Genomic DNA, 26,923 nt, shown 5'->3' with positions numbered 1-26,923 from the left:
ACAGTGGGGAAAGAAAGCATGGCTACCCAGATACCATTTGCTGGCCAGAAATAACGTTGGGGTAGACAGAAGAGTGGGCCTGAGACCGCAGTCGATTGGATAGTGCAGTGAGCCAGACAGCAGCGGTCGATTGGATAGCCCAGTGGTCCTGATAACATAATCCATTGAATAGCGCAGTGCACTGGATAGCAGTGACTCACCAAAGGGCGATCCCCCAAGACGAGCCTCCAGAGCTTGCGTCATGGTGAGGTAGCAGCGGTCAGTTAGCGGCGTCTGCACCAGCTTGTCCTGTACGCCCAGGTACTCGAAGCCGTAGTTGAACTTGGCATTGGCCATGTGGATTGACAGCTGCCGCAGCACCTCCGACTGTCAAGCGCAAACGCGACAGGGACTGTGTCAAAGTTGGACACATGGCCTTCTCCTTACCTTCTTCTGCAGGGCGATTTAGTTCACCGGAAATGGGCCCACGCTCATCGGATCTCGGAAGCTAAGCAGGATCGAGTCCGGACGGTGCTTGCGTGGGTGGGCGACAACCTTGCATAAAACAGGTGCTGCAGGCTTCTGCGGGTTTACGCTTTCAGCATGGGGTGATGCAGAGAAATGTATCGTTGGACTGTACCTATGCCTAAAATTTTATAATCCCCACCACGCGGTGAAGTATCAACCAGCGCGGTGAAGCATCGTAAAATAACTATTAAGACAGCATGACATGATGAGGCCCTCACCCCACAGTCGATCTGTACACACACAGATCTATCAGACCACTACCTCGCACTTAGATATGTTGTTGAGGTAGAATGGTGAGGAGGGGGGAAGAGGAAGAACCTCACCTGCTTAGGGTCAAAGTAAAATCGCATCTGGCTGAGCCACTCGAAGGACTTGGGGTGGTTGACTTTGCTGCGCAGCAGCATGCGCGTCACGTCGCGCTGGTGCACAAGTTCCGTGATCTGTGACGGCCGAGCCGGTGAGTGGGAGCACAAGAAACAAGGAAGAAGAGGTAAGAAATTGTGTTTTTTTGTTAGTGACAAAGCTTATTCATCTAGGGAATTTGTCCCAACCAATACCTGGCTCACTCTACAACACCAAAATATCTTTAAAAATACTAAACTTACATTAATCCAGGAAGGCCTCAATGAGACTCCACGTTCTGAAATCAAATGCATCGCTCCGGATGTCCGCTGCAAAGTATGATCGAGTTTTGATTATAGTGTGCTGATCTTTAAAGGTGCATTGAAAATGTTTGATACTCCTGCTGTTATGGAGTGGACTCATGCTGCCAGCTATGGCTGCAAAGTTTGGTCGCACATGTATATCGTTTATTGTTCAATTTGAATCACAGTTCCTATGATCACCGTTACATAGTTTTTAAAGCTTTATTTTGGTGATTTCGAAAACGTATTGTTAAGCCATGTTTGTTGAAGTACAGAGTTAGCCTGGTAACTTTAATCTAAATTGTCTTATGGTTGTTATTGTTTCACTTGCATCCCACTGGGATTTTTGCACACAGCGTTGACATACGGTGGTTTTTCTGGAAGATTTTGCTGTTTTGAAGGAATCTTTAAAACAGTTCTGTGATATCTACTTCCACAGTCCATTCTCTAACATGGGGCGAGAGAAACACTGCTGTGCCAGATTTGTGAATGGATACTTACATTTGTGACATGATGCCGATAGCAACATCGGAATAAAATTGGGAAAACATAAGACTATTTTTAAAAGGTCAAGATCACTGATTTATTTGTTGAGAGAAAATAACATTTCTATAGTTTTCTGGCTGAACACTATGTTTGTCTGTTGAACTTCTTTCACACCACCTAAGTGAGCTGACAATTGCAAAACCTTCACCAGGTTTCCAATATGATGAAAAAAATACAAATATTTTAAAAGTCGTGGCAAATCGTTGTGACACCACTTCCATCAAGAAGCGTTTTGCTGGTAAGGGGGGGGGGGGCGTCGCACCAGATGTTCGAGCTTCCTGCGTCTGAGCGGGGGCTGCTCCATGAGCACCGAGTCAGCGAGGACGGTGAGCGTGGCCTCTACGTTGGTCAGCACGGCCGAGAGGGGGCCCTGGTCGTCGGGCTGCCCCCCGGCAGCTACCGTGTTCAGCGCATTCTCCACGCTCTCGGACCACGCGATCTGCGCCGACAGAACCACGAGCTGGGCCTGCACAGCACCAATGAAAGACAAAAAATGTTGTCAACATTTTATTATTATTGTTACATCTTTCATCGCACAACATAAGAAATGCTTTGGTAGTCAACTATGATACAGCAGAGGCCTGCAAGGCATCATGGGGAGAGCACTGCCTGCAATAGTTATTTTTGTAAAAAATGTAAATGAAACCTGCTTAAATCACCCTGCACCACAGTTAACAACTGCAGGTGGCGCTTGAGTGGCACTGCTGTGTGGAACACTGCTGATGTGGAGAAAAATAATACTCAGTCGCCCTAACCATACCCTCACCTCCAATCCTATTGTGCATTTATAACCCATACGTGGTTATGACACACCCATTACCGCACCACATTGGCCGTCAAAATCAATTCTGGTTTGTGGCAGTAGTACTTTTCAGAGCAACAGCATTTTTGGTCCTAAAAATTAAATCGATTTGTGTACCCAGCGGGTGAGAAAACTGGTGTGTTAATGGACACATCGTAGCCATTAATGTGAGGAGTTAAACAGGGTTAAAAGGATTAGGGTTATGGCAATATAATTATTACAGCACTATTTCTGTCCCCCCCCCCCCCCCCGAGCCAAAACTTATTGCTCTACAGCCCTGTCGTCCCATCACCTGGTACATGTCGATCCAGGAGAGGTAGGCGGCCGGGTTGATCGGCCTCTCCTTGCTGAGCGTGCACAGCTCTGTGGCGGCCTCGGCCAGCAGGCGAGCCAGCGTCACCCTCATCTCTTTCTCCAAGAGGGTGAGCCACTCGTTAATCTTTGGGTGCTTCACAATCGACACGGGCGTCTTGAAGAGGACCTGCGGAGAACGCCATGGGGGTGGGAGGGTGGGAAATGGACAACGTTTGCGGCCACTCAGCATTAACCCTAGCCATTCAGTGCTGCCAAAAAATTGGCAAACGTTACGAAAATCTTGGCATGTCCGTACCATGAGTACACTTCAAAAAAAAAATTCCCCACAATAAAATCAGTTTTTTGGTGTCAGTGTCAGCACCCAGTCTGATGACTCCCAAATAATTTCTTCGCATTCTCAAATACTGACTAGATTTGAAAATAATATGACAGATGACACCAATAACCAATCACCTTTCTTATTATTTTAAAACTTTTTTTACGAAATCCTTTCTATAATGATTTTTTTAAAATACATAACATTTTAAACCCCGTTGCGGGGCCGAGTACTGCAAAAGGGTGACCAGGGTGCACCCTCCCACCCCTCACCTCTTCGCCCTCCCGGGAGGCAATACCCAGGATCTCGCCGTCATTTTCGTCCAGCAGGATGGCGGCGATGCCGGCGAACATCTTCTTGAAGTGCTTCTGTAACTTCGCCACGTTCTTGCTGTTGCCAATGATCTCCAGAAGGTCCTCGTCACCAACAAAGTAGAACCTGGCAATAAGGAAAATAAACATTTGAAAGAAATGAAAATCGATACAAAATTGACGTCGTGTGGCAATTTTGGACTAACAGACATGGAAACTTGAACATGCAAACAGGATGAAGACAAACTGACGGGTAAAGAGATAAGTAGGCAGGCAGGGCAGAGAGGCAGGTAGATATTTCGAAGAGAGAAGCAAGCACGCATGTAGGTAAAATGAAAAAGAGATGGCGAGACAGAAATTCAAGAATATCAGGAGGTAGGTATAAATTCAGACAGACAGGCAGGTTGGCAAGCAGACCAGCAGAAAGAGACAGGCAGAGCAAAACGTTTTCCTCCATTTAAAACCAGTACAAATCTGTGCAAATCTGAGCATTGCTATACTCAGTAGAGTATGATACTGCTTCACCAATACCCCCGATATGGATGAACTCCAATTATTTTCCAATTTTGGACCCCTGTTTGTAAGAGAACAGAAAATGGAACATGCCTTGGGAAGGACGCCCTCTCCCGCTCCAGGTATTCGCCCAGGGCCTTCTGGATCTTTCCCAGGAGGTCCGCGAGCCTCTCAAGAGAGCGCTGCACACCCTGGATGTTCAGCACATCCATGACGAGTGGCGACTTGGACACCTTTTTCATGAGCGCCAGGAACTCCGTGCTGATGCTGTGGCAACACGACAACGTACACATTAAAAAAAAACTACTACGCGCACCTTACACAAGTCTCCAGTGTGATGTGATGTGACGTGACGGCGGCAGCTCACATGAGTCGCGCACGAGGGGCCCCACGAGGTAACGCGACGCGCCTACCTCTGGAAGCGGCCGGTCTCAACGGGCAGCAAGTTCTTGATATCGGCGCTGCCCGTGAAGATCCCCTCGAGGTAGACCCAGCGGCGCTGGACGTCAATCCACACGTCGAAGAGCGCCAGGATGCGGTTGAGCTTGTCCTCCCAGCTCAGGGCGTCCTCCTCAAACACCTGTCCCATAGCGGCAGCGAAAAGGAACTAATCAGGGAGTGTCTGAAGTGGTCGTAGGGGTGGGGGCAAGGCCGAGTGAAAGGTGTCGCACATGATGCATTAAACTATGATTAATCGGTAATTTTAAAAAGGTTTTTGAAATGTTTCACAGTTTGGCATGTAAATGAGAATTGCACATTTGCGTCTAGGTCAATTATTTAAAGTGAACATCACAATAGATGAGTGGCCTTTATTTATTAACTGGTAGTTCACCATGTCCAAGAGTCTTTTGAGCCAAGGAGTCGAAAGTGTTTTTTGTTGCAATTTATATAAGATGATTTTATGAAGTCAGTAGGGGTATCTCTCCTCATCGCGGGGCGGTGTTGGCTGATCCCCTGCCCCGGGCAGACGAGAGCCAAGGGGTAGGATCCAAATAGTTATTCAGTGTCCGTGTGAAGGACGGACATAGAGTGCACCTACACTGGTGTGAGTGTAGGATGCCGAGTGAGAGTGTGCGTTAATAAACGGCAACAGCCGTTATAGTATTGCTCGTTTCCGCATGGTTGTACTACACTACACTAGCATGATCATGAGACCAACGAACAACACTACACACGGATCACCTCCAACCATGGGACCCCTCTCCCTAAAGGATGGAGAAACTCGGAAATTACAAATGAAAGTGAAAACAAAACCCCAAAGTTAAAATGAAATAACGACGCCAGGGGCGTACCTTGTAGTAGGGGGAGAGCTTCATGGCACCGACACTGTTGAGGTTTTCCTTCACGCGGTTGAAGAGGTCGTCCCAGCCGCGGATGATCCGACACTTGTTCTGGTAGTTCACCATGTCCAACTCGTACGAGTTCCACAGCTCCTTTATCTACGGTGCCAGGGACGGGTGAATGCACACAGCCAAATTAATAAAGGATCCAATCTCATGGGCCGATTAATGGACAAACTAAATCCGCAGCTATTAACAGACACACAACAATGGAAGCATTTGCTAAAACAAATTAATTAATCAACACATGGATGCAGTGCAATGAACATGCTCACGTGGTAGACAAATGAAATGACCAGATTCAATCCTGGGACTTAACAGACACCTAACAAATGTGAGGTATGGATGGCGTAGCGATCAAACCGACGAAAACTCCAGTGAATTGGGGCGGAACTGGAGCCAGCACTGGAGGAGCAAAACAGATGCAGGGGAGGCGATGAGCTTAGAGGAGGGGTCAACACACACACACACACACACCTGCTTGAGGAACTCCTCTAGCGCCATTTCTCCCTGCGCCACCAGCAGCACGTCCTTGACGATGGCCTCATTCTTCTGAAGGTCGGCCTCCCAGATGTGGCCAAGCGTGAGCTCCGACAGCACCCAGCTGACTCGCAGGCGCTTCATCAGCTGCTTCCAGTGGCGGTCCTTGAGAGCTTCCGACTTGAGCTCCACCACCATCACGTTGACCTGAGCGCGCACCCCCCACCCGCACCGCGTGGCGTGAAAATCCGCATGCGCTCACTAGCCCCAGCTCTCGTTTGCTCAGCAGGTCTCCCCATCGGCTCTTGAGCGAGAGTGCTCATTTGCGCACGAGTGAAGGTCGAGGTCAGGTGACCAACGGCAACACGCATTAGGGCTTCATCCCTTTGCTAGCCACGGCACCAGCATACAACAGCCCACGCAGGAAGCCTAAGCTTAAAGTTGTATATGTTTAAGTTTACAAGGCAGCATTAATACGGACGGTGGTGGTTAAGTACATTTAACCCATGTCTAAACATTCACTACACCAGCCCACACTGACCAGTGTGGCAAAGCATGGTTGTGTAACCCCCACAAACCAAATATCGTGGAAAGGCTCCCATCCAGCAGTGAAATGAAGAAGGGCTGTACATGTACATGTGTCAAAACCACCATCAACGCGGCCCCAAAATGTTTACACAAAGCAGAGGGCTGTATCTCGGCAGTGCGAGTGAGCAGGAGGGTAAGGGAGCGACTGAGCGGGCGAGCGACCGACCTTGAGGTAGCCCTTGAGCAGCTTCTGGACATGCTCGTAGGAAGCGTACTGACGCAGGCGAGCTGGGAAGTTCTTCAGCTGGTTCACCAAAGCGTCTAGCGCCTGTCGCAGCTGTAGACAAACACAGCCACCACCCCAGCCATCATCACCACATCATGACGAGAGGAGGGGAAAAAATGCCTAAAACACGACCTTCTGCCAGGGCCCTTTCTTCTCTTGGAGCCACGGATAGTAAAAAGTTCACAACTTACCACTCGTCCTCACAGAGGTAGGCACTGGGACATTATTTATTCATCAATTATTAATTCAATTACACCTTAATGTCGATTTCTAAAACAGGTATTTTGAACTCGTAAATATATTTGGCAAATTATACAAGTGTAAAATGTATAGATTTGTACCACTATAAAGATTACATGTACCACACAACGACAAATAGGGAAATTATTAATAAATTGGGTATTGACCAAGATGTGTGAGAATTCATAACATTCTGCAGAGAGCGAATAATTACATCCATAGGTGTCACTATTATCACCACTTACTGCACAAGTAGCCAATTATTTTACTCACCCATACAACCTACAATTCTTACGACAATATTAAAATTTCTTGAGTCACCTTGCGCGGCTGTACAGAGATCCAGGGCTGCTCTTTCATCTGATCCATCTGCTCCCACACCTTGGACAGCTCGGACCAGACGCCCTTAAGATCCTGCAGCTCCTCCAGCGCCACCTGTACACCGGGCGCGCGACATCCAGCAAATCCAAACATTCTTCACGGTGGTCCACTTTCAGTAGTGATATGGGTGACGGTAAGGCAGTGGTAGCGGCGGTAGTGGAGGTGGTGGCATTGGCAGCAGGGGAGCAGTGGTGGTGATGGGAAATAAAAGTGTGGTAGTAGCAGTGGAAGTCGTGGTGGCAATGGTGGTGGTGGCAGTCGTAGTCAGCGGTAGTGGCGTTAGCGAGCGATAGCGAGTGGCAAAAGTGGCGGCAACGGCTGTTGGAGGCGGTGGCGAGGGCGGCGGCAACGGACCTGCATGCGCTCCTCACTGCCACTCAGCACGCCCGTGTCGGGTAGCTCCAGCGCCTCCTTGGCACGCGCGCACTTGTCGCGGTCGTCCTTGAGTCGCCCGAACTTGCCCTCGTAGATGGACAGCGTCTGCAGGGCCTCTTCGGGGCGCAGACTCCCCTAAGGGGGTTAAGGACCATGGGTGGGAAGGAGGGATAATTAAAAAAAACTTTTCATTGGGCCAAAAGAATAAAAATCAAGTCGTGCCACATGCACTATCGTAAGCATCAATATTGCCATAAATACTATAGAAATCACAAGTATCATCATCACCATCATCACACATCAGCATAATCACAACAACCAACGTTACAAGTGTCATCGACATCACCATTGTTGTTGTTGTTGTTTTCATATTCACCACCACCATCATCAGTTGTCATCATAATTGCCACCATCACTGTCTTACAGCAGAAGTGAGCATTCGTTAATTAAGTCATACTACCAAACCACAAAGCAGCCAATAACACGAGCAGGTCAGCAAGTTAATTCTGGAAAATCAGCGAAGTGCGCCGCCAATAGCGGCAAAACAGCGCGTTATATCGTGGGGGGGGGGGGGGGGAAGACTCACGCCGACAGGCTTCCCGCGCTCCCACTCGCTGAGCAGCTCCCCCGTGCGCGACTCCACGGCACGGTCCTCCTGCACGATCTTCATCTGTAGGTTGGCCACCTGCTGCTGAATGGCTGTGTCCTTGCGCTTCATGATGTCACTGAAGGCACCCCACTCGCCCTCGATGTTGTCGATGTAGAGCCACGACGGCGGGAACTGAAAGCGCTGCTTCTCCAGCAGGCGCTGGCCACCGCTGTACATCTGCGTGTGTCAAAGGACGATTCGGACAGGACGGAGTAAAGTGAAGAACGTGTGGAGTGGACAGAACCTCCAACTGTACCAAGGGGAAGGGGTCACATGCCATTGATGAAACCACCATTGCTATCGCTTCCATCTCTTCTGCTAGATTAAGCAGGTATTAGACCCAACATTGAACCTCCAAGGTTTGCTCTTAGAGTTTCCTCACAGCCATCATCTGGCTCTTGGTCTTTGCCCTGTCGCATAACTCCGACATCCTTTTACGACAGCTCATGCAATTTCATAATTTTGGAATGCCAATGTCGTGTATTTGTATTCCCAGCGAAATTTGCTCGTATAAAACCATCTTTTATGTCGACAGGTCAGATTTTCTCGGGCACGCACAATGAAACGAGAGGCATCATCAGAATCCCGTACCTCAACTTGCTTCTCGAAGCTCTTGATCTTGCGCTTGAGGGACTGAACGAACGTGATGAAGGTGACGGCGTCCGAAGTGCTCGCCGTGTCCACGGAGTGCTGCTCCAGCTCCTGCCTTGACTGCGTGAGAACAAATAAGATAGGTGTCGTTACCGTCATCACCGAAGCGGCCCAGGCTCATTATAACCAAAGCAATGGTGGCAGTTATTTTTCAAGTGACGTTTAAAGTTTCAACCACTTTACAACTTAAAAATAAATAACACTTACCTAGCAGACAGGCAACTAAGCTGCGTGTCCGCACCTGTCCAATGCAAACTTGAAGCTTCATTAAATGAGGATGTGCCACTTTGAAATGCGCAACTGTGCACTCTAGTGCCACCGCTATACGATGACTGCAACATCACGAATGATGTCAATAGCATGCTATAATAGTGCTCTTCAGAGTTACACTTAAGGATATTTAATATCAAAACTTCTAACTCGTGACGGACAGCCTATGACACATAGCAAAGGTATTCATTCATCTACAAGATAAAAGTTAATCAGTTAATTGCTGGCGTATTCCTTTATCGACGAGAACAAACCACGAGGGGTAACACAACAGTGGATATTGGAGCCAAAATACCATCAAGCACCAGAAGCTCACCTTGGAGATCTGTGCGTGGAAGTCTTGCATGTTCTGGCCGAGCTTTTGGCCAAACTTGCTGAGCACCTCCTTGTGCCACGAGTCGTACTTCAGGTTCACCTTCGCCTGAACCTGCGAACCGCGTGCACAGAAAACAGGGTGAGCATCGCCGCCTTCTAAAACAACAAAACTAGGCCCGCCGTGTGGCTCAAAGAACTGATAGTGTCAGATTAGTGAGTTGGCACCGCTGAGATGCCGAGTTTCAATCCGGTTTCAAGACAGACCAAACAAGTACAAAATGAGAACGGAGTCTCGTATCTCAGCATTACTCCAAAAACTTGACAATTAATGAAAACATTGGGGATGTGAACTGATAACTATAATTCATCTCTGAGTGGAAGTGTGTGGTGTCTTCTGCAAACTATTTGTGGGAGGACAAACCGTGGTGGCGGCGGTGGTTGAGTGTGTGGTAAGAGCTCAACGGAAGCTCGCTCGGTCCACTCACCCGCCCGTAGTCAACGACGACAGGCCCGAACTCCTTGCTGGACTCGGCGTTGTCGAAGGTGCTGCGGGACTGGCGAATGTCGTGCAACATGTTCTGCCACAGCCGCAGGTCCTCGCCCAGCCGCCCGTACACGTTCTCGGGCTGCATGTCCCACAGGCTCTGGTACTGGAGCCACTCCTGCTCGCAGGCGACGACAGCAGAAGCGAAACAATAGGTCAGGACTGGAGCCGAACGTCGACTAATCGACCAAGAAATTATAATTGACCGATTATCACCATGGTGGATTACCCAGGCCCCACACAGACAACCTTCTTCCCAAAGGCAGGAAACCACCAACAAGCCATGCCCCAGTGTGACGTGGTTGATGATGCCACCGATATTGGCAAGCTCAGCCGTCAAAAGTTGCGCACAAGGGAGTAAAAAGGTCAGATTTTTTCATAACCTATTTTTCTGTTATCCAATTTGTCGAGTACTCAAACCAACACATGGGAGAGTAATCTATTACTTTAATCATTCTATAGCCCAGCTCTACTCAGGATGAGTGGCTCCCTCGTCTCTGCCCGTCAGACGCCATCGTCAGAGGAAACCTTGCAGTGAATGCGGTGGCGAGGGGAGGGGGGCAACTCACCTTTACGTACTTGGCCACCTCCATGCAGGTGTTGATGATGGCAGAGTTGGCCTGGCAGAGCGCACCCTCGCCGCCCGGCATGTGCTTGAGCGCCGTGCGGTAGCAGCGCTCGTCCTCCGTGATGTCGTAGTGCACGCCCACCTGGGGATTAAAATTCGAGTTGCGTACAGCGGCTGCGCTCGGACCAGAGACAGGTTTAAGCTTTGGATTAAGGCTAGGGTTCGAGGTACGGCTAATATCCAAGTTCTACAGCGAGGATTAGTGTTAGGTTCCAAGTGACAGTCAGGTTAGGCGTTAAAGGTTAGGGCGAGGGTTCGCTTTGGAGTTATCAAGGGGAATTGGTATTTGAAAGTGTTGAAAATAGTATGACTGTAAAGGGGTATAACTTAGTTTAATGGATCAGATTAGTGCCATAAATATTGTAAGGTTCCGAATTAGTGTAATGACTATGGGGATTGTGATGGTTAGGATTCCTTGACTGAATAGTTGTAGGATCGGCGTTATGAATAATGTCCGTGTTATGCATAAGGTTCGTGTTTTGGTTATATAGTTAGCCGAATGGATAGTATTCATGTTGAGGTTCGGAGTTCATGCTACACGTAATATTACGGATATGATTAGCATTATATAACCAGGTAAAGCCTTAACTGGTTGTTGATGTTTCCATCCTACCTGCCATTGTCAGCAGTTATTTCCGACTCTGAGTTACATTACAAATTTACATTACCAAGTTAAATGTCTTTACATTAACGGGCTAAATGTCTCACTAACAAAGCCAATGTTGCCCCTTTCCCTCGATGTGGCGGTGGCTCTCGTTTTTTTTGTTCAGCAGACTATAACTGGCTGTGATGTTGTTGTGTGTGTGCGTCTAGGTTTGTGTTTCTCTGTGCGTCTCCCTATACGTCTCTCTCTTGTGTCTCTGTGTGTATGTGTGTCGCTCTCTGTTTGTCACTTTGTGTGTGTGTCTCGCTCTGTGCATGGGTGTGCCTCTCGGTGTGTGTCTCTCTCCTTCCCTCGAAGTGGTGTTGTCCCTCGGTTGTTTCCCTCGTTTTCTAACGAGCTGGATGTCTCACCAGCAGAGCCACCGTTGCGTTGGTTCGTTTACATTGACATGCTCATCTCTCACAATACAATGGCCACCTCCTCAGCTCTCGCAGCTCTCACATCAACCACAACCCCCCCCCCTTTCCCCCCCCCCCCCCCATCTCGGTTCCCATCTTTGGACTTCCCACTTCGCTTCGGCACAATCTCTAGCCCCCACCCTCTTGCCCGATGCGGCAACCCCCCCTCTCCTCTCTCGGCTCTAGATATAACAGGACTTGTGTCAGCAGCCTGTTGCTCTTTCCCACCTGAAGACGATTGCATGCGTGGCGATCGAAACGTCGTGATCTATTATTTTTTCTACCTACGTGACTTTACCGAAAGAACCAAAGAGAATGGATTCCTGCAGTCACGAAAGCTTCAAATCAAGATTATATATAGTGGTAGAATAGGGGGGGGGGGGGTGGGGGGAGGGGTCGTTACCAGCCACAGCGGCTACGACCCGGCCAGGGCGGCACGGCGACGCACCTGGTACCGCTGGCTCTGTATGCGCGGCAACGCGAGGATGTGGTGCTCCCACAGTGACAGCTCCTGGTGCAGGTGATAGAGAGCCTCCTCCACGGCGGGCGTCACGAAGATCACCTGGTTGGCGATGCGCAGCTCGATGACCACGGGCTGGAGGAGTCCATGGGTGTAAAAAAAAAAGAGAAACATTCACGGTTACTTTCTCATCAGAGGGAGAAACCTGATGTTTCAGAGAATATGGAAATCGTACATTTGAAAGCGCACCCGGAGAATCGTGGATTATCCCCCAATGTTCAGCGATGCAAAACTAATTACATAAATAATGTGTGTGCGATTCAGAACAAACTCGCCAAACCTTGGTTCGATCTCATCTCCGACTATCGCAAGACTAATAATGTAATACAAGAACTGACGAAGAATGTTAACGTGTATGCAACTTGATGTAACTCTAGGTCACTCTTGCACGAGAGGCAATGCTTCTCGTGTCTCAATGGGTTTATTTCAACTCCTGGTTAAATAAAGCACACAAACTATGGTTCGACTGTAACAGATTATATATTTGACTCCGAGAGATGACCATTTTGTGTACTTGTGCGAGCATTACAATGCAATTGCAGTGGTTTAATTTGTTTACAAATATTGTTTTTGTATTACTTTTCACATGCACACCCTACTACCGAGTCATAGGGCGCACATCCCCCTGGGGCTAACATCAGCTCAGAGCTGGTCTTTGCTTACAGAACGGCTTAATTAATGAGGTCACGGCAACCTTGGAAACGTGCACAAGAGCTCACTGGAAACAAACACAACCGTTGGGAATAGGGATTAAATTAAGATGCAGTAAATTGGGTATAGACAACAGCAGCACTCATCACAGGCCAACTAGTCACTTTACAAGAAAAACATTTAAAATATACCTATGATGGATTCAAATTAGCCTTGAGACTTTCTATGGAGGATCCTCTGCATGGTTATTTGGGACGATTCTCTACACGTTGCTTTCCACGTGTGGGAAAAAAGCTTGAGAAAATGCGCAAATATAAGAGAACAATGTTCAACAGTCCATAAGAATAGGACAGCAACCTATTTATTTAACTGCCAACTACAGACCTCCCCCCATTGCCACGCGGGCTGAGTGTTAAATGTGACGACCTCTGCGTGATCCAACCACCTCTGATCCAACGTGCCAGATTACTGAGGAGGCATTTGTTGCAGGTAGTGAAGGTTGACAAAATAACCGATATTTATTTTACCAGGTAAGGCCCACTGAGCTGTATAGCAGGTTTTCAGAAGCAACCTGGCTATCAAAAATTATAGCTCAACAAAGGGGCTCATTCATGTGGAAATTTATAGCAGCCAAATACTCTAAACATGTTTTTTTTATGTGGAGCGAGAAACTGGAGGACCCGGAGAAAATTTCACAGGACCATGGGGAGAGACATGCAAACTTCAAATATGCACGCGTCAGAGTCAGGATCGAACACACGTCTGCCTGCATACCAGGTGAGGGAGATAACATCTTGCCAACAGGGGGCCCACAGGGCATGGCCTGGGACTGTGAAGGGATACGGAGGGCAGTAGGCAATTTGGGGTGGGTGGGAGGCGGGGGGAGGGGAGTGGGGGCCCCACTCACCCGGATCTTGGGGTCTCCGCCGGGCTTGTGTCCAGCGGAAGGCACTTCGGTGTCAGCGTCTGTGTCGGCCTTGTCGTCGCCGAGGCCCTGCAGCGCCTGAATCCAGGCGCGAATCCCAGCCTCCAGCCTCGTGCCCAAGATCGTCTCGATCTGTGAAGATGAGAAAATCATCTTAATCAACCCACATTATATTCAAATGTTGTTTTGTTTAAATGGCATCAGCTGACCTGAGAGACATCTTGGGAGAAAGTGCTGCACACATGGCTGCAATGGATTAAAGTCAGTTAAGCATATGACGATTTATCATCGATTCATACCGACACCTACACGCACTCCAACAGGGATAAAAAAAGCATGTGTAGGAAGTGGATTATGTACAGTTGGTACGTGTTACATTTAAATGTGGTATGCGGCTGGGTCATGCAAACCCTGCAGCCAATATGGATTCTGTGTGCAACAGAAGGACAGAAAATAATCTGAGAATCACATTGTCACCCTGAATTGTTAATTTATAAATTCGTGGAGGATGTTTTTTTTCATTCTTACCCTCACAGGCTCTTACCACTTACAACAGAATAATGTATAACCAATGACACTATCGGGGATAGTATGCTTCTTTTCAAAAGACACCTGGGATTTTCACACAATGTTTTAGATGTGTTACCGGCATTAACCTTTAAATCCAGGTAAAAAAAATGGGCTCACAAATCCAATGTGAATTTTCAAAAGGGGAGCCAGACATTCCCTGGCTTTAACTCGCACAGAGATGAGTCGGCAGTTTTCAAATCGCAGAGCGTGGTGTTAACAACGGCTCACCTGGGTATCCAGCTTGGTGACCCAGATGTGCAGGTTGGAGTAGGAGTGCAGGTTGAGGTCGTCAACTGCCTTCTGCACCCGTCCCAGGATCTCCAAGAAGTTCTTTTGGTCGTAGGCGCACGTGTCCAGGGACCGCACCTCCAGGTCGATCTTCTCCTCGATGAGCAGCAGGTCGTCCACCTGCCGTGCAGCGTGAAAACCGGGACGGAACGTTTAAATGAAATCCAAATTAAATCCAAAACGACAACCTGAATCAGGCACGTTGTGAATTTTTATAACACTATAAATGCCAGTTTGGTAGAAATTAAGAGTTGTTGAATGGATATTTCAAGAAGCAAATACATATCATAAACAATGCATAAACATATATAAGCAGAATGGAGTTCCATATCTCCACATACAAAGAATAACATTTATTGGACCATGAGTCAATTCGCTTTCCAGGCCAATACTATCCAGCTGAATCTATTTAAACAAACTTAAAACTGGTTTTGATATTCTCGGTCTCATTAGCAGTCAGACTTGTATAGTTGTCAAACAACAAAAAAATCTACAATTAACCCAAAAAAAAAACTCTTCCCCCCAGAAGGTCAATGTTTGTGACAATGAATCGATCAGAAACCCGGCATCGCCGGCCTTGACCCACCCTCTCCTGGAAGTTGACGACGGTCTCGGCGAGGCGCTGCACGTAGGGGTCGAGCTTGTACGACTCCCAAATTAGTCCGACTCCCTCGGCGACGAGCCCCTGCACCTCCCGCTTGAGCCCCGCGACAAGCAGCGCGATGCTCTGGCGCTCCTCAACGCGCTCGCACGTGCGCTCGTACGTACGCACGCTCTCGATGAGCGAGATGGCGAACGGGTACAGTTGGTTGGCCTGGTGTGCCTTGTTGACGATGGCGAGCGGCACGCGGAAGCCCAGCCACTTGAGGTTGCGCACCTCCTTCGACAGCGTGATGATCTCAGGCAGGAAGTTCACCTTCAGCTTGAGGACCGTGCCCGTGCGGGTGCGCGCGCGCGTCGACTCGATGGCGAAGATGCGGCCCGTCACGCCGAGGTTACGCTGCTGCACCTTGCGAGCCCAGTCATCGAAGATGTCCTGCGTGCTCAGCTTCACGCGGAACGAGTCGCCGTCCTGCTTCAGCTTCTGGCCCTCCACGTGGTTCTCCCAGCCCTTGCCCAGCACGTCCTCCACGCGCTTCATGTACGCCGTGAGCTGCCGGTCAATCTGCTTCGCCCAGATGATGGAGCCCGACACGGGAGGGAGGTCGCGCACGTGGCTCATGCGGCACGCCTGGCTCTGCGGGTATTGCACTGCAAGAAAGAGCACGCGGGGGACAGAGGGACACTTAGCTGCGGCCTTCTCAATGGACGATCTAGGATATTCCACACAAATGTGCACTTGGGGCATTAACACTGAACAGTAAGAATTCTAAATATGCCTTAGTGTGAATGAATCACACTCGGCCATGAACACCAACCCCTAATAATCATATATATGGGAGCCTGAGGCTGGCTCTATAGAACACCAAACTCTAAAGGTGACCGAGTTTGGCTCTGAGCCACAGGTATAATTACTGAATGCAAGAATCCTTCAATTGTACAAATAATGACGATGCCTGCTGTTGGTTGTGACATCACAACACACACAATTTATTAAATACAGATCTGGCGAAGAAACAAGGGTGTATTGCGGCTATCATCAGTTGTACCCTCCTCAACACCTTGCCCCTGCCAGACCAGGGGCGGCACTCCCCACGCTCTTCACCTTTGAACTTGTTGTGCAGAGACTCAATGTCGTCCTTGACGCGCTGGATGAGCTGTGTCTGGTACTCGCGGATCGCCCCGCGGATGTGCGGGCGCACGAAGAGCGCATTGAAGCGTGAGAAGATGCGGAACATCTCATTAGCGTTCTTGGCCGTGCCGAGCTGGTCGCGCAGCCGCGATGTGATGCACGTCTCCACTCGGTCGATGCGCTCCTCGTAGCGCTTGATGGCCCCCTCCCACATCTCCGAGCCCTCCTTCGACACGTCCAGGCCGTCCACCTCCTTCACGTGCTCGTAGGCCAGGTTCACCTCCTCGATGGCGGTGGCGTCGGCGGCGTTGAGGGCGTCGCCGGTGCCCTGCTCCACCAGCTCGGTGCCGCTCGGCTGGGAGCTTGGAGCACTCTGCTGATGTTCACAAAGACAAAGATCCCCCATATAGCCTTAACAGACTGTTGGGGAAAGTGCTGTTAGAGAGTACCTATGAAGGCCGGCATGGCCCACGAGGGGGTGGGTGACCAGCACCGTGCCCGGCCACATTCGTCTCCCTAGTGGCAATGTTTACACAAAGCACCAGGTACTCATTTGAGGCCGAATCGGCCCAGGACCGGTTCAGATAACCGTCACTGATATTGGCCGTGAGCAGTAATTGAACTTGGGTTGCCAGGTTCGTAGTGCAGTGCGCTAACCGCGACACTTCTGCCCCCACTGATGTATGCACACAAACACACGCGTATGTGTTCGCCCGGAACTCTGGCTGCATTTACCATAACCATCATCAATACATCACTATAAGTATCATAAAATGATTACATTATTTTGTCCTAATTATAATGTCTAGTCAGCATTGCAGTGAGCAGTGCACCACCTCGTGCCACAAAAACAACCATGGAAAATAACATCACAGGACTACGTTTGAAATCTCTTCAACAGGGCTCATATTAACACAGGTTAATAAACATCTCTCTAATTGAACACCTCATCTCCAGACGGGAAATAACAAGTAAAGAGACAAAGAAAACTCAAGAACACAGAGGCGTGCACGCTACCTGGGGGCGCAGAACGCGCACGATGACGGCGCGCAGCTGCTCGTGCTGCCGACGAAACTTGCGCATCTGCTCCAGCCGGGCCTGCAGGCGACGGTGCGCGGGGGTGATGCGCCACACCATGCGCAGGTGCTCATCCCGCTGGCGCCGCACGATATCACGCAGCAGCACCTGCAGCTTCTCGTACTCGTCGTCCCATGTCTGGAACACTTCGAAGCACACCACCATCACCTGTCCCGCGTGGGGCACAGCGACGCGACAATCAGCTTCATCGTCTTCACTGTTTGCCTTATTTATACCATGCCTCCCGTGCACACGATTTGACAGCCAGCTGACGTCCATCGCACATGAAAAAACACAAGCACCAAGCGATCAAATGCATCTCTTGTCGAGCCACGCAAGGCAGTCACCGGCGTTCGGTTCAACAACTCGCGTACACCCAACAGTCAATCAATTTTCCATTGACACCCATAATTTTACATGAACCCAACTTAAAAGACGACGACAACAAAAAACAAATAGGGTCAGCGTGCAACATTGGCAGTGTCACTACTACCACACTACCCCCCTGCACCCTACCACACTCAACCTCCACTACCACCCCCCTCTACTCCGCCTCTCCCAACTCACCTTCTCGAACTCCTCGTAGGAGATGTGCATGAGCTTGCGCGTGCCCAGCACCTTGAGCAACTGTGCACTGAGGTCGCGCGAGATGGCCTCGACCAGCCGCAGGGCACGCTGGATCGGGTATTTGGTGTTGCGGATCTTGCGCAGGTGGGTGAAGATGGCGAGCAGCGCCACACGGATGCGGTCGAGCTCCGTGGCCGAGAGGAGGTCGTTGAGGGGGAAGTCCTTCATGAGAGGGTTGTAGTCGTTCACCATCTCAAGGGCCTGTTTTAGGCCTGCAGGCACAGGGGACATGGTAGGAAAGCCCAGAGAAGGGAAATAAGGATGGAAAAACAGAAGATTTACCCTGGGATTGCAACTTTTTTATATTGCCGTTCCTAAACCCTCACGCATATAAATCCAAGTGACCGAAGCAAACAACTTTATGGATCAATTAGGGGGTACTATTACCCACCACCACCCATTGACGTTATAAATACATGATCTAAACCCAAAATAAACCATTTACTATTTTATTTTACCATGTAAGGCACACTGAGCTATCTATATAGGTATTTTTTAGAAGTGACCTGGCCACAAATGATAGCTCAAAAAAGTGATTTATCATATGGAAATTTACAGCAGCCAAATACTCTAAAACGCATTTTTCTAAATGTCGAGGGAAAAACCGGAGGACCCGACCTGGAGAAAAATCCACGCGACCACGGGAAGAACGTGTAAACTCCAAATAAGCAGAGGCGTCAGGGTCAGGATCTAACCTATGTCCTCCTGTATACCACCATGGCACCCCTAACTAAATTAGGAATGGCGGGTAGACTATTGAATAAGCGAGCGAGCTGTGAGCGAGTCAGCCAGCGCACGCGAGTTGGCCAGGACGACGTCGCACCCGTGTCGGTGTCGAAGCTGACGGTGGCGAAGAATCTCTTTCCATGCTTGAGGATGTCGAGCGTAAGCAGCACCTCGGGGCTCTCTCGCTTCTCCTGGATGCGGTAGAGCGCTCGCTCCAGGTTCAGCCAAAAGCTGATCTCCTGCAGCGCCGTTCCCGAAGCCGGATCGCGGTCCAGTTTCGTGACCTGGTGTGCATGGCACGAACCGGGCAGGCAACGTCAGCCGAGTTCGATAACAAACAATCGCACGGTTTAGAATAGAGTTGAAATATCGGATTATTTAAGTAATCTATTGCTCTAGCTATTAAAGGTTTAATTTCTCGAATAATCTGCGAACATAAATATAATTAGAAACAAGTCCCAGCTGGCTCCAGATGCTGTTGTAAGTGTGGTGATGGGTGGGGCTTGGTAGCGTCATCGGCATCATCAGCCACGCCATGTTAGGCATGGCTCAGAGGGGGATTTCCTACATTCGGCAGGCAGGATGTGAGGTTGGCAAGTATTTTTAAAGGGGCCGAAGTAATCAACCAAAAAAAAAGTAGATGATTACAATTATTCGTCAATTAATTAACCTATTCAACAAATAATTTCAACCCTACTTTACAAGTTTGTGCGAGTCAATGTATGTTCCCTGCCACCCCGCCCACCGGAGCACCCATCACGCTCACCTTCTGGATCTCCCTGATCCAGCGGTTGACGCCAGCCTGCAGCTGGTTGAGGAAGGTGGCGTCGTCCACACGGTCGCCGAAATCCGCCACCTTGGCCTTCTCGTCGCGCTCGAGGCTCTGCCGCAGCACAGAGCTCACGGTGGCATGGATGGGCAGGCTGATCTCAGGGATCTCGATGTTCTGCTGCAGGTGCAGGAGACCCATCTCCAGCTCCGCGATCTTCTTCTCCACCGACGGCGCCATCTTGTCGCCGTCCCTTTGTAAATTGCAGAAGGCTCATCATGACTTTCTGCATGTATATAATCGGCTGGTATGAGAAAAAGTTGCTACATTACATTTTATATCCGATTGGACAATAGATGTTTACTGAGGATGCCAACAAAAAAATGGCTCTTGTCGTCCGAGTGTCGCAGGCTGTCTGACAAAATCGAATATTGAAGCTTCATTTAACAGAAAAAAGCACACTTAAAAAATCTGTCAAGTTCACCTTTATGGCACTCTAGCGATGTCTCTCATACATTTTAACACAACAGCGCTGTCACTATAGTTGCATGATGGAGCACATTAAGAAAGCTTCAAAAGCTATTTATTTTTGTTTTATTTGGGAGGGGGAGTGGGAGGCAGCTGTATATATATTTTCCAAATGTCTTCTTCATTCTATAATTTAACAGCATAATTTTTTTTTATCCCACTGTACTGCTGACTAAATCAATCCTCGAGTAGTCTCCTTCCATACCCTTCACACAGCGTTAATTATTTAAGGATACTACACATCCCAGCATCTGCTGTGGATGAAAATGGCTCTGCGCTGGGGCTTACAAAGAGGGCGACAAATTCACCCTAAGCCGATTTAACCTCATCTCGGCCTTGTTACGACAAACCTCCTTATAAGCAATCAAATCGTAATCCCGGTTGGGTAGACCGCCTGCCACACCCGAATGACGTAAGGGGAAATACACCACAAAAAACAAAGAGCTCTCTCTATACTCTTCTCATGTTGCGGATAGAAACATAGGCTGCGTCTCAGACTGTTTTAAAAATTAGAAGTTTGGGAATTACGGAAAACAAGGTCATGCTCAGGCACTGCCAGAGCCAGTGGGGGGATGGGGTGGCACGTGCCCCCCCAATGATCCGATCGAAATCCCTAATTTCGATCGGATTATTGGGGTTTATTAGTAATAAATCGACATTTTTCTACCCCCACTGCCACTGTGTAGCATATTATTCTGTGCCAGGGACTCTATGAGATGATAAGTAACGGCAAAGCAGTGATAAGCGACTCACAGAATTGTGTGCAGTTGCGTATACAGTACATGACTTCCCTGAAGGCAAACACCTTCAGCGAGCGCGATGCTGATCACACAGTTCGAATTTGACCCTCGAATGATGGCTGCGCCATCGCCGCACACGCGTCAAATAAAAAGCAAGGGACAAGTCCTTACTAATAACTCCTATCATTTTTCATTGCTGGAGGGGTTGCCCCCCCTTTACCTGAAAATCCTGGCTCCGCCATTGTGCTCAGGAGCACTCACAGCAGTGTTATCAATAATAAGAGACCTGAGGCCAAAGTGACATAATTTTACCATAACTTTAAATACTCTTTGGTTATTGATGGAGGTTCAAACTCATGTCACACACCACAGGACATACCACCCGAGGTAAAGTAACTAGTAGATAAGACCTTTTAGTTGCTTATTTCTCTTTCTTCATGGGTTAAATATCACATTAAGATTTTTAATGAGCACGTAACAACGATTTGCTTTGATAGAGCACCCTCCTATACTCTGGTGCGTCTCAGATGAACAAAACTGTACAAATGACAAAAAATAATCGATTCTTGAATGGAAAGGCAACACCAAAATTGTAACAATAAAATCACTTGGGAGGGTGGGGTTCAGGGTTTCATCACCACATACCCCATTCGTCATCGCATGCCCCAGAATTATAAAAGATCAACGATTCTAGCAAGGCAAAGCCCCTGCCGCGGGCGCACCTGTCGGCCCTGCTCGTCTCGCGGATGTAGGACTTGAAGAAGGGCGCCACGGTGTTGCTGATGTACGAGTGCAGAGTCTCGTAGGGCGAGTCGTCGCTCAGCGTCATCACCCGCAGCTGATTCCTGATGGGCTTGTCGGCGTCGATCACGGCCGAGCGCTTAACAAAGGCCAGGCTGTCACGACAGGCACACACACAAAACAAGAGACAAAGATCCTCCTATATAGCCCGAACAGACTGTTGGGGCAAGTGCTGTTAGCAAGCACCTATGAAGGCTGGCACGGTACACGAGGAGGCAGGTGGCCAGCACTACGCCCGGCCGCATTTGTCTTCCGAGTGGCGATGTTTACACACTGCACCATGTACTCATGAGGCTGAGCCGACCTAGAGGTGGCCCACAATCGATTCAGAAAATAGTCACTGGTGTTGGCCGTGAGTGGGAATCAAACTCGGGTGGCCGGGTTCATAGTGCAGTGCGCTAACCGCTACTCTACCACCACACACACATATACACAAAGGATTTTAAAGAGATGCCACATACTTGGATAAATCATTTATTTGTAACAATGTTTGTCGATTAATCGATTTTTACACTTCTGAAACACACACTGCATCTTAGAGAGGAATGAATTGCTGCGTGCCGTACCGGATATATCCTCACATTACACATGTAAAGCACTTCACTGGGAGTGGATTGTATCGCCAAGTGCCTTTGAAGGAGGGAAAAGCTGTCATATTTCAGAGCTTTCTGTGGAACAACGTTTCCATTCAAGCAGATTTTAATTGAAAGAGCCGTTTGTGGAAATTCTATATTCACATGGAATCAGTTAATCACATCACTCACTGCTATCCCTTCAGAGAAATATTTAAATTACGTTTCTTTGCGGGGATGCCAGTTGCTTGTTACGTTTGCATTTAATCCAAGAAATGAAGGCTGGAGGCTTCCTAAGCAAATGCATATGCAGATTAGACAAACCAGGAAATTAATTAAAAATACTACTGTATTGCGGATTCACAAACTTTTGAAGCATTTCAGGCAGCATTAGAATACTGCGTATTGCCCATTGAGACGGCACCTGTTAGACTTGATGCCGTAATGGACGTCGCTGGTGATTTTGTAGAAGGCGGCGGTCTCTTTTTCTTCCTCTTCGCCCACATCTTCTGCTCAACGACCACAAAAACAAACTCAACACTGCATCCACAGCCACCACCTTGCAATTGCACCAATAGCACCTTTCTCCATCACCATCTCTTACCTCCATCACACGCCCCACCTCCTCCATCACCACCTCCATTCCTCAAACAGCTCCATCACTACCGATTCAATCAACCCCTCTAACATCTGCTACATTATCAGTCCCATCACCCCCTCCACCACCACTCCCACTATAACCCCCTCATTCACCTCCTCCATGACCACTATATCACAGGTCGTCATTTGAGGCTGAGAAGACCTAGAAGAGGCCCACAACCGATTCTGATAATAGTCACTGGTATTGACCGTGAGCGGGAATCGAACCCGTGTCGCCGGGTTCGTAGTGCAGCGCGCTAACCGCTCCGCCACCGCTCCCCACGACGACAACAACGCGACTATTGGCCACTTAGTGGAGGTGACGTCACCATGGCGCTGGTACCAGGCTAGGTGCACTTTGAAGCCACGTGAGGGTGTCGAAGGCTCGCTGCTGGCAAGAGGTCGCGGGGTAGCCCCCCCACCCCCCCGGTGCCATGGGTTGACGGACTGAGATGACTGGCAGATGCAAAACAAATATCCCCCGTGTAGCCTTAACAGACTGTTGGGGTTAATGCTGTTAACGAGTAGCCACCTATGACGGCCGGCACGGTACACCAAGGGTGTGGCCAGCACCACTCACAGCCGCCTTTGTCTCCCCGGTGACGATGTTTAACTACACACCGTTACCGGAGTTGACCGACCGAGATGACTGGCAAAATCCACCAGCGCCACAACAGGCCCCAGTATCACTTTCCCTCAGCGCGCACGGCACGAAACAACAGCAATGCCCTCCCCTCCCTTCCTCTCTCTCTTTCTCGCTCACCCTTGAGCATGGTCCTCTCCACGAGCAGCGTGTGCACCTGCGCGTCCGCCAGGAACTTCTTCATCACCTCCACGCTCTGCTTGTCGTCGAGCGCCGCGGAGAGGCCCGGCGCCTCGCGGCCGCCATCCTCCAGCAGCAGCGGCACCAGGCCCCGCAGGAAGTTCTGCAGCACCGCGGGCTCGGCAACGTTCTGCACGGCAAGCGGCGGGGCCGCCACCTCGCCACCGTCGTCGGCCATAACGTCGTGTGGTTCACCACCCCACCTCCTCCCCCACGAAGCCCGAGGAAATCAAACTCAACAACAAGCGGTCACCGGTCGGCAGCTGTCACCGCTCTGGGCCGCAGAAGACAGCGGCTGCTGATGGCGGACGAGAAGAAGGGCGGGGGGTGAGGGGCGGGGCGAGGGTGGGGGCGGGGCGAGAGACGGATGGGGGCGGGGCGAGGGTGGGGGCGGGGCGAGAGACGGGTGGGGGCGGGGAGTAAAGCGCCAAGCCACGCCCACTCTCAATCCCCATTGGCTGGAACGGTTCCCGCCAACAGCGATAATTGACGGGGGAAACCACGCCCCTTCGGCTTTTGATTGGACGCGGGGTGGGCGGCGCCCCGCGCTCATTGGACGAGCGGTGCTGGTCACGTGGCGGTGTGGACGGTTTATTCGTTTTCATATTCTTAGGTTTTTTCGGTAAAGTCACGTAGGTAAAACATCAAAATTAATAAAAATAAAATATTTTATTTTATTTTTTATTTTATTTTATTAATAAAAATAAAATTAATTTATTTTTAATTTTATTTTTATTAATTTTGATGTTTTACCTACGTGACTTTACCGAAAAAACCTAAGAATATGAATCCTTGCAGTCACGAAAGCTTCAAATCTAGGTTTATTCGTTCTAGATTTGAAGCTTTCGTGACTGCAAGGATTCATATTCTTAGGTTTTTTCGGTAAAGTCACGTAGGTAAAAAATGTAAAATTAACAAAATAAAATAAAAATCATGACGTTTCGGAGGCAACACAAGCTTCCGTCTTCAGGTGGAGTAGCACCTATTGCACCTGAAGACGGAAGCTTGTGTTGCCTCCGAAACGTCGTGATTTTTATTTTATTTTTTATTAATTTTATTTTTTTACCTACGTGACTTTACCGAAAAAACCTAAGAATACGGTTTATTCGGTTTTGAATATTTTTTAGGGGATCGATTGACCCCGTGGTGGTGGTGGGGGGGTAGTAGAGAAGACCGCGGGGTCTGAAGCGCCTTACGTAGACTCGTGCTATAGTTTAACACGTAGTAGGGCTTTGGCGATAGCATCATCCATACTATAGGGTTTGTTTGGGTTCGATCGCGTAAATATAAATGTGTCGTTAAAGCCCACCACCACCCGACACAGCCAGTTCGCAAGATTTGTCACGTAACAGAACGTGCCAAGGGGCCGTCCATAAATGACGTCACGCACCTAGGGGGGGGGTCAGACATTTGTGACGATGTGTGACGAGGGGGGGGGGGGGTGAGAAATGTGACGTCACATCAAAATGCGCAACTTTAAATAAATATAGAAACAATTAGTGTTGTTATAACAACACTCCTACAACATCAGAGTGCAGCGCCACATTAAATACGAACTACAATGACAATAGTTTAAAGCGATTGGAAGCATGTTTTATTTTCAAAATGGAAATATGTTTTTTTTTGGGGGGGGGGGGCAGAGCTTTGTGACGTCATATTTGAGGGGGGGGGGCAGAGCTTTGTGACGTCATATTTGAGGGGGGGGTCTGACTTTTTGTGACGCCGCGTGACGAAGTGGGGGGGGGGGGTCAAAAATCGTCCAAAATCGCATGACGTCATTTATGGACGGCCCCTAAATATAGGCTTAAGCCACGCATCAGCCTATATTTATTTATTTGTACTGTTCGCCTTTTGGCGTTCTCTGGTCTGACATTGGTGAGACCAGGCCCTAAAGAAGGCTGCTGTCTCTGGTGGAGGCTAATAAGTTTAAAAGACAATGCCAGATGATGTTTATTTGCATGTTCACTACAAGGATGTGTGGTTAGTGCAGACTTGATTCCTTGCAAAAGGTTAATATTTAGTTTTTTAACATCTTAACACCTGTTTTATTGCCGTAGAGGGTAAAACCTATAATTTTTTCATAATCCTATATTTTTGTACTATAATCCGATTGGCCTGTTTATAATAGGAATTATATGCATGGACTGACTTGTTGACTGGTTTTACTGGTAGGAACCTCCTGGTTACACCAGTCCACAGAGGATTATTGTGCCCGTCCGTCGTGCAGGGAGGGGCTGGGTGGGGAGGGGAGGGGCTGGGTGGGGGAAGGTGGGGAGGGGCTGGGTGGGGAGGGGCTGGGTGGGGGGTGGGGTGGGGCTGGGTGGGGAGGGGCTGGTCACCCCGTGGTGCCCTTATAAAACTCAACGTTTAACCTACTCACGCCGGCTTGTGCCCGCCCTCACAGTCGGGCATATTTGCGGAATACACCACGCCGCCGTTGACCCTGGCCATTGACCGAGCAACCCAACGTTCCTACCAACTCCCTCCGCAGGACAATGTGTTTTCGTTTTGGATTTGATCGCGTAAATATAAATGCGACGTTAAACCCGCCACCACCCGACAGCCAATTCTTAAGGTTTGAAACGTAAACAGAACATGTAATTTCGTTACTAGCACAGCACACTAGTGTTGGAGAGCAAATTACGCGATTTAACCCCCAAAAAACATTATATTGGTCGCGAAAGCTGACGTGTTAAACGGGTGACAGTTAGATACCAAGGTGGCTCAGTGGGGCTAATTATGTGAAATGGACAGGAGATGGCAGTACATCAATATATATATTTTTTACTGGTAGGTACCTGGTTAAACTAGCCCACAGGGGATTATTGTGTCCGTCCGTCGTGCATACAAAAATGGGAGGGGTGGGGCTGGGTGGAGAGGGGCTGGGTGGGGAGAGTGTGGAGGGGCTGGGTGGGGAGGGGCTGGGTGAGGGTGGGGCTGGGTGGGGAGGGCTGGTCACCCCGTGGTGCCCTTATACAACTCAACCTACTTATGCCGGCTTGTACCCACCCTCACAGTCGGGCATATTTGCAGAATACACCACGCCGCCGTTGACCCTGGCCATTGACCGAGCAACCCAACGTTCCTACCAGCTCCCTCCGCAGGAATGTGTTTTTAATCGTACAGGGCTGGTCCAGATGTCTTGAGCCCCCCCCCCCCCCCACCATTTATATAAGTCTGTAAAATGTAATCTCTTTTGTTTAACAAAAATTACTAAGCCAAGAAAATTAAT

The 26,923-nt window shown here is 49.1% G+C and overlaps 1 protein-coding gene across 1 annotated transcript in view; it reads right to left on the bottom strand.

The window, feature by feature from the left end:
- Positions 1-24,003, bottom strand: part of LOC133341329 (cytoplasmic dynein 1 heavy chain 1-like) — a 62,290-nt gene extending 38,287 nt beyond the window's left edge. Inside the window, 29 exon segments of the mRNA XM_061549868.1 lie at positions 201-366; positions 831-947; positions 1,960-2,163; positions 2,792-2,980; positions 3,403-3,568; positions 4,048-4,221; positions 4,368-4,534; positions 5,247-5,393; positions 5,772-5,981; positions 6,529-6,639; positions 7,150-7,263; positions 7,564-7,719; positions 8,171-8,410; positions 8,825-8,944; positions 9,471-9,581; positions 9,955-10,131; positions 10,583-10,723; positions 12,152-12,298; positions 13,782-13,931; positions 14,598-14,777; positions 15,244-15,908; positions 16,363-16,765; positions 17,407-17,634; positions 18,034-18,305; positions 18,917-19,103; positions 19,586-19,841; positions 21,579-21,752; positions 22,654-22,738; positions 23,632-24,003. Coding sequence (XP_061405852.1) covers positions 201-366; positions 831-947; positions 1,960-2,163; positions 2,792-2,980; positions 3,403-3,568; positions 4,048-4,221; positions 4,368-4,534; positions 5,247-5,393; positions 5,772-5,981; positions 6,529-6,639; positions 7,150-7,263; positions 7,564-7,719; positions 8,171-8,410; positions 8,825-8,944; positions 9,471-9,581; positions 9,955-10,131; positions 10,583-10,723; positions 12,152-12,298; positions 13,782-13,931; positions 14,598-14,777; positions 15,244-15,908; positions 16,363-16,765; positions 17,407-17,634; positions 18,034-18,305; positions 18,917-19,103; positions 19,586-19,841; positions 21,579-21,752; positions 22,654-22,738; positions 23,632-23,869 — 5,695 coding nt within the window. The 5' untranslated portion in view covers positions 23,870-24,003.
- Between the last annotated feature and the right edge of the window lie 2,920 nt (positions 24,004-26,923).

Source organism: Lethenteron reissneri, chromosome 11, assembly GCF_015708825.2.
Source record: "Lethenteron reissneri isolate LAM-NWPU_2019-01 chromosome 11, ASM1570882v1, whole genome shotgun sequence".
Classification (NCBI taxonomy): domain Eukaryota; kingdom Metazoa; phylum Chordata; class Hyperoartia; order Petromyzontiformes; family Petromyzontidae; genus Lethenteron; species Lethenteron reissneri.
This window is presented reverse-complemented; position numbering and strand designations above follow the sequence as displayed.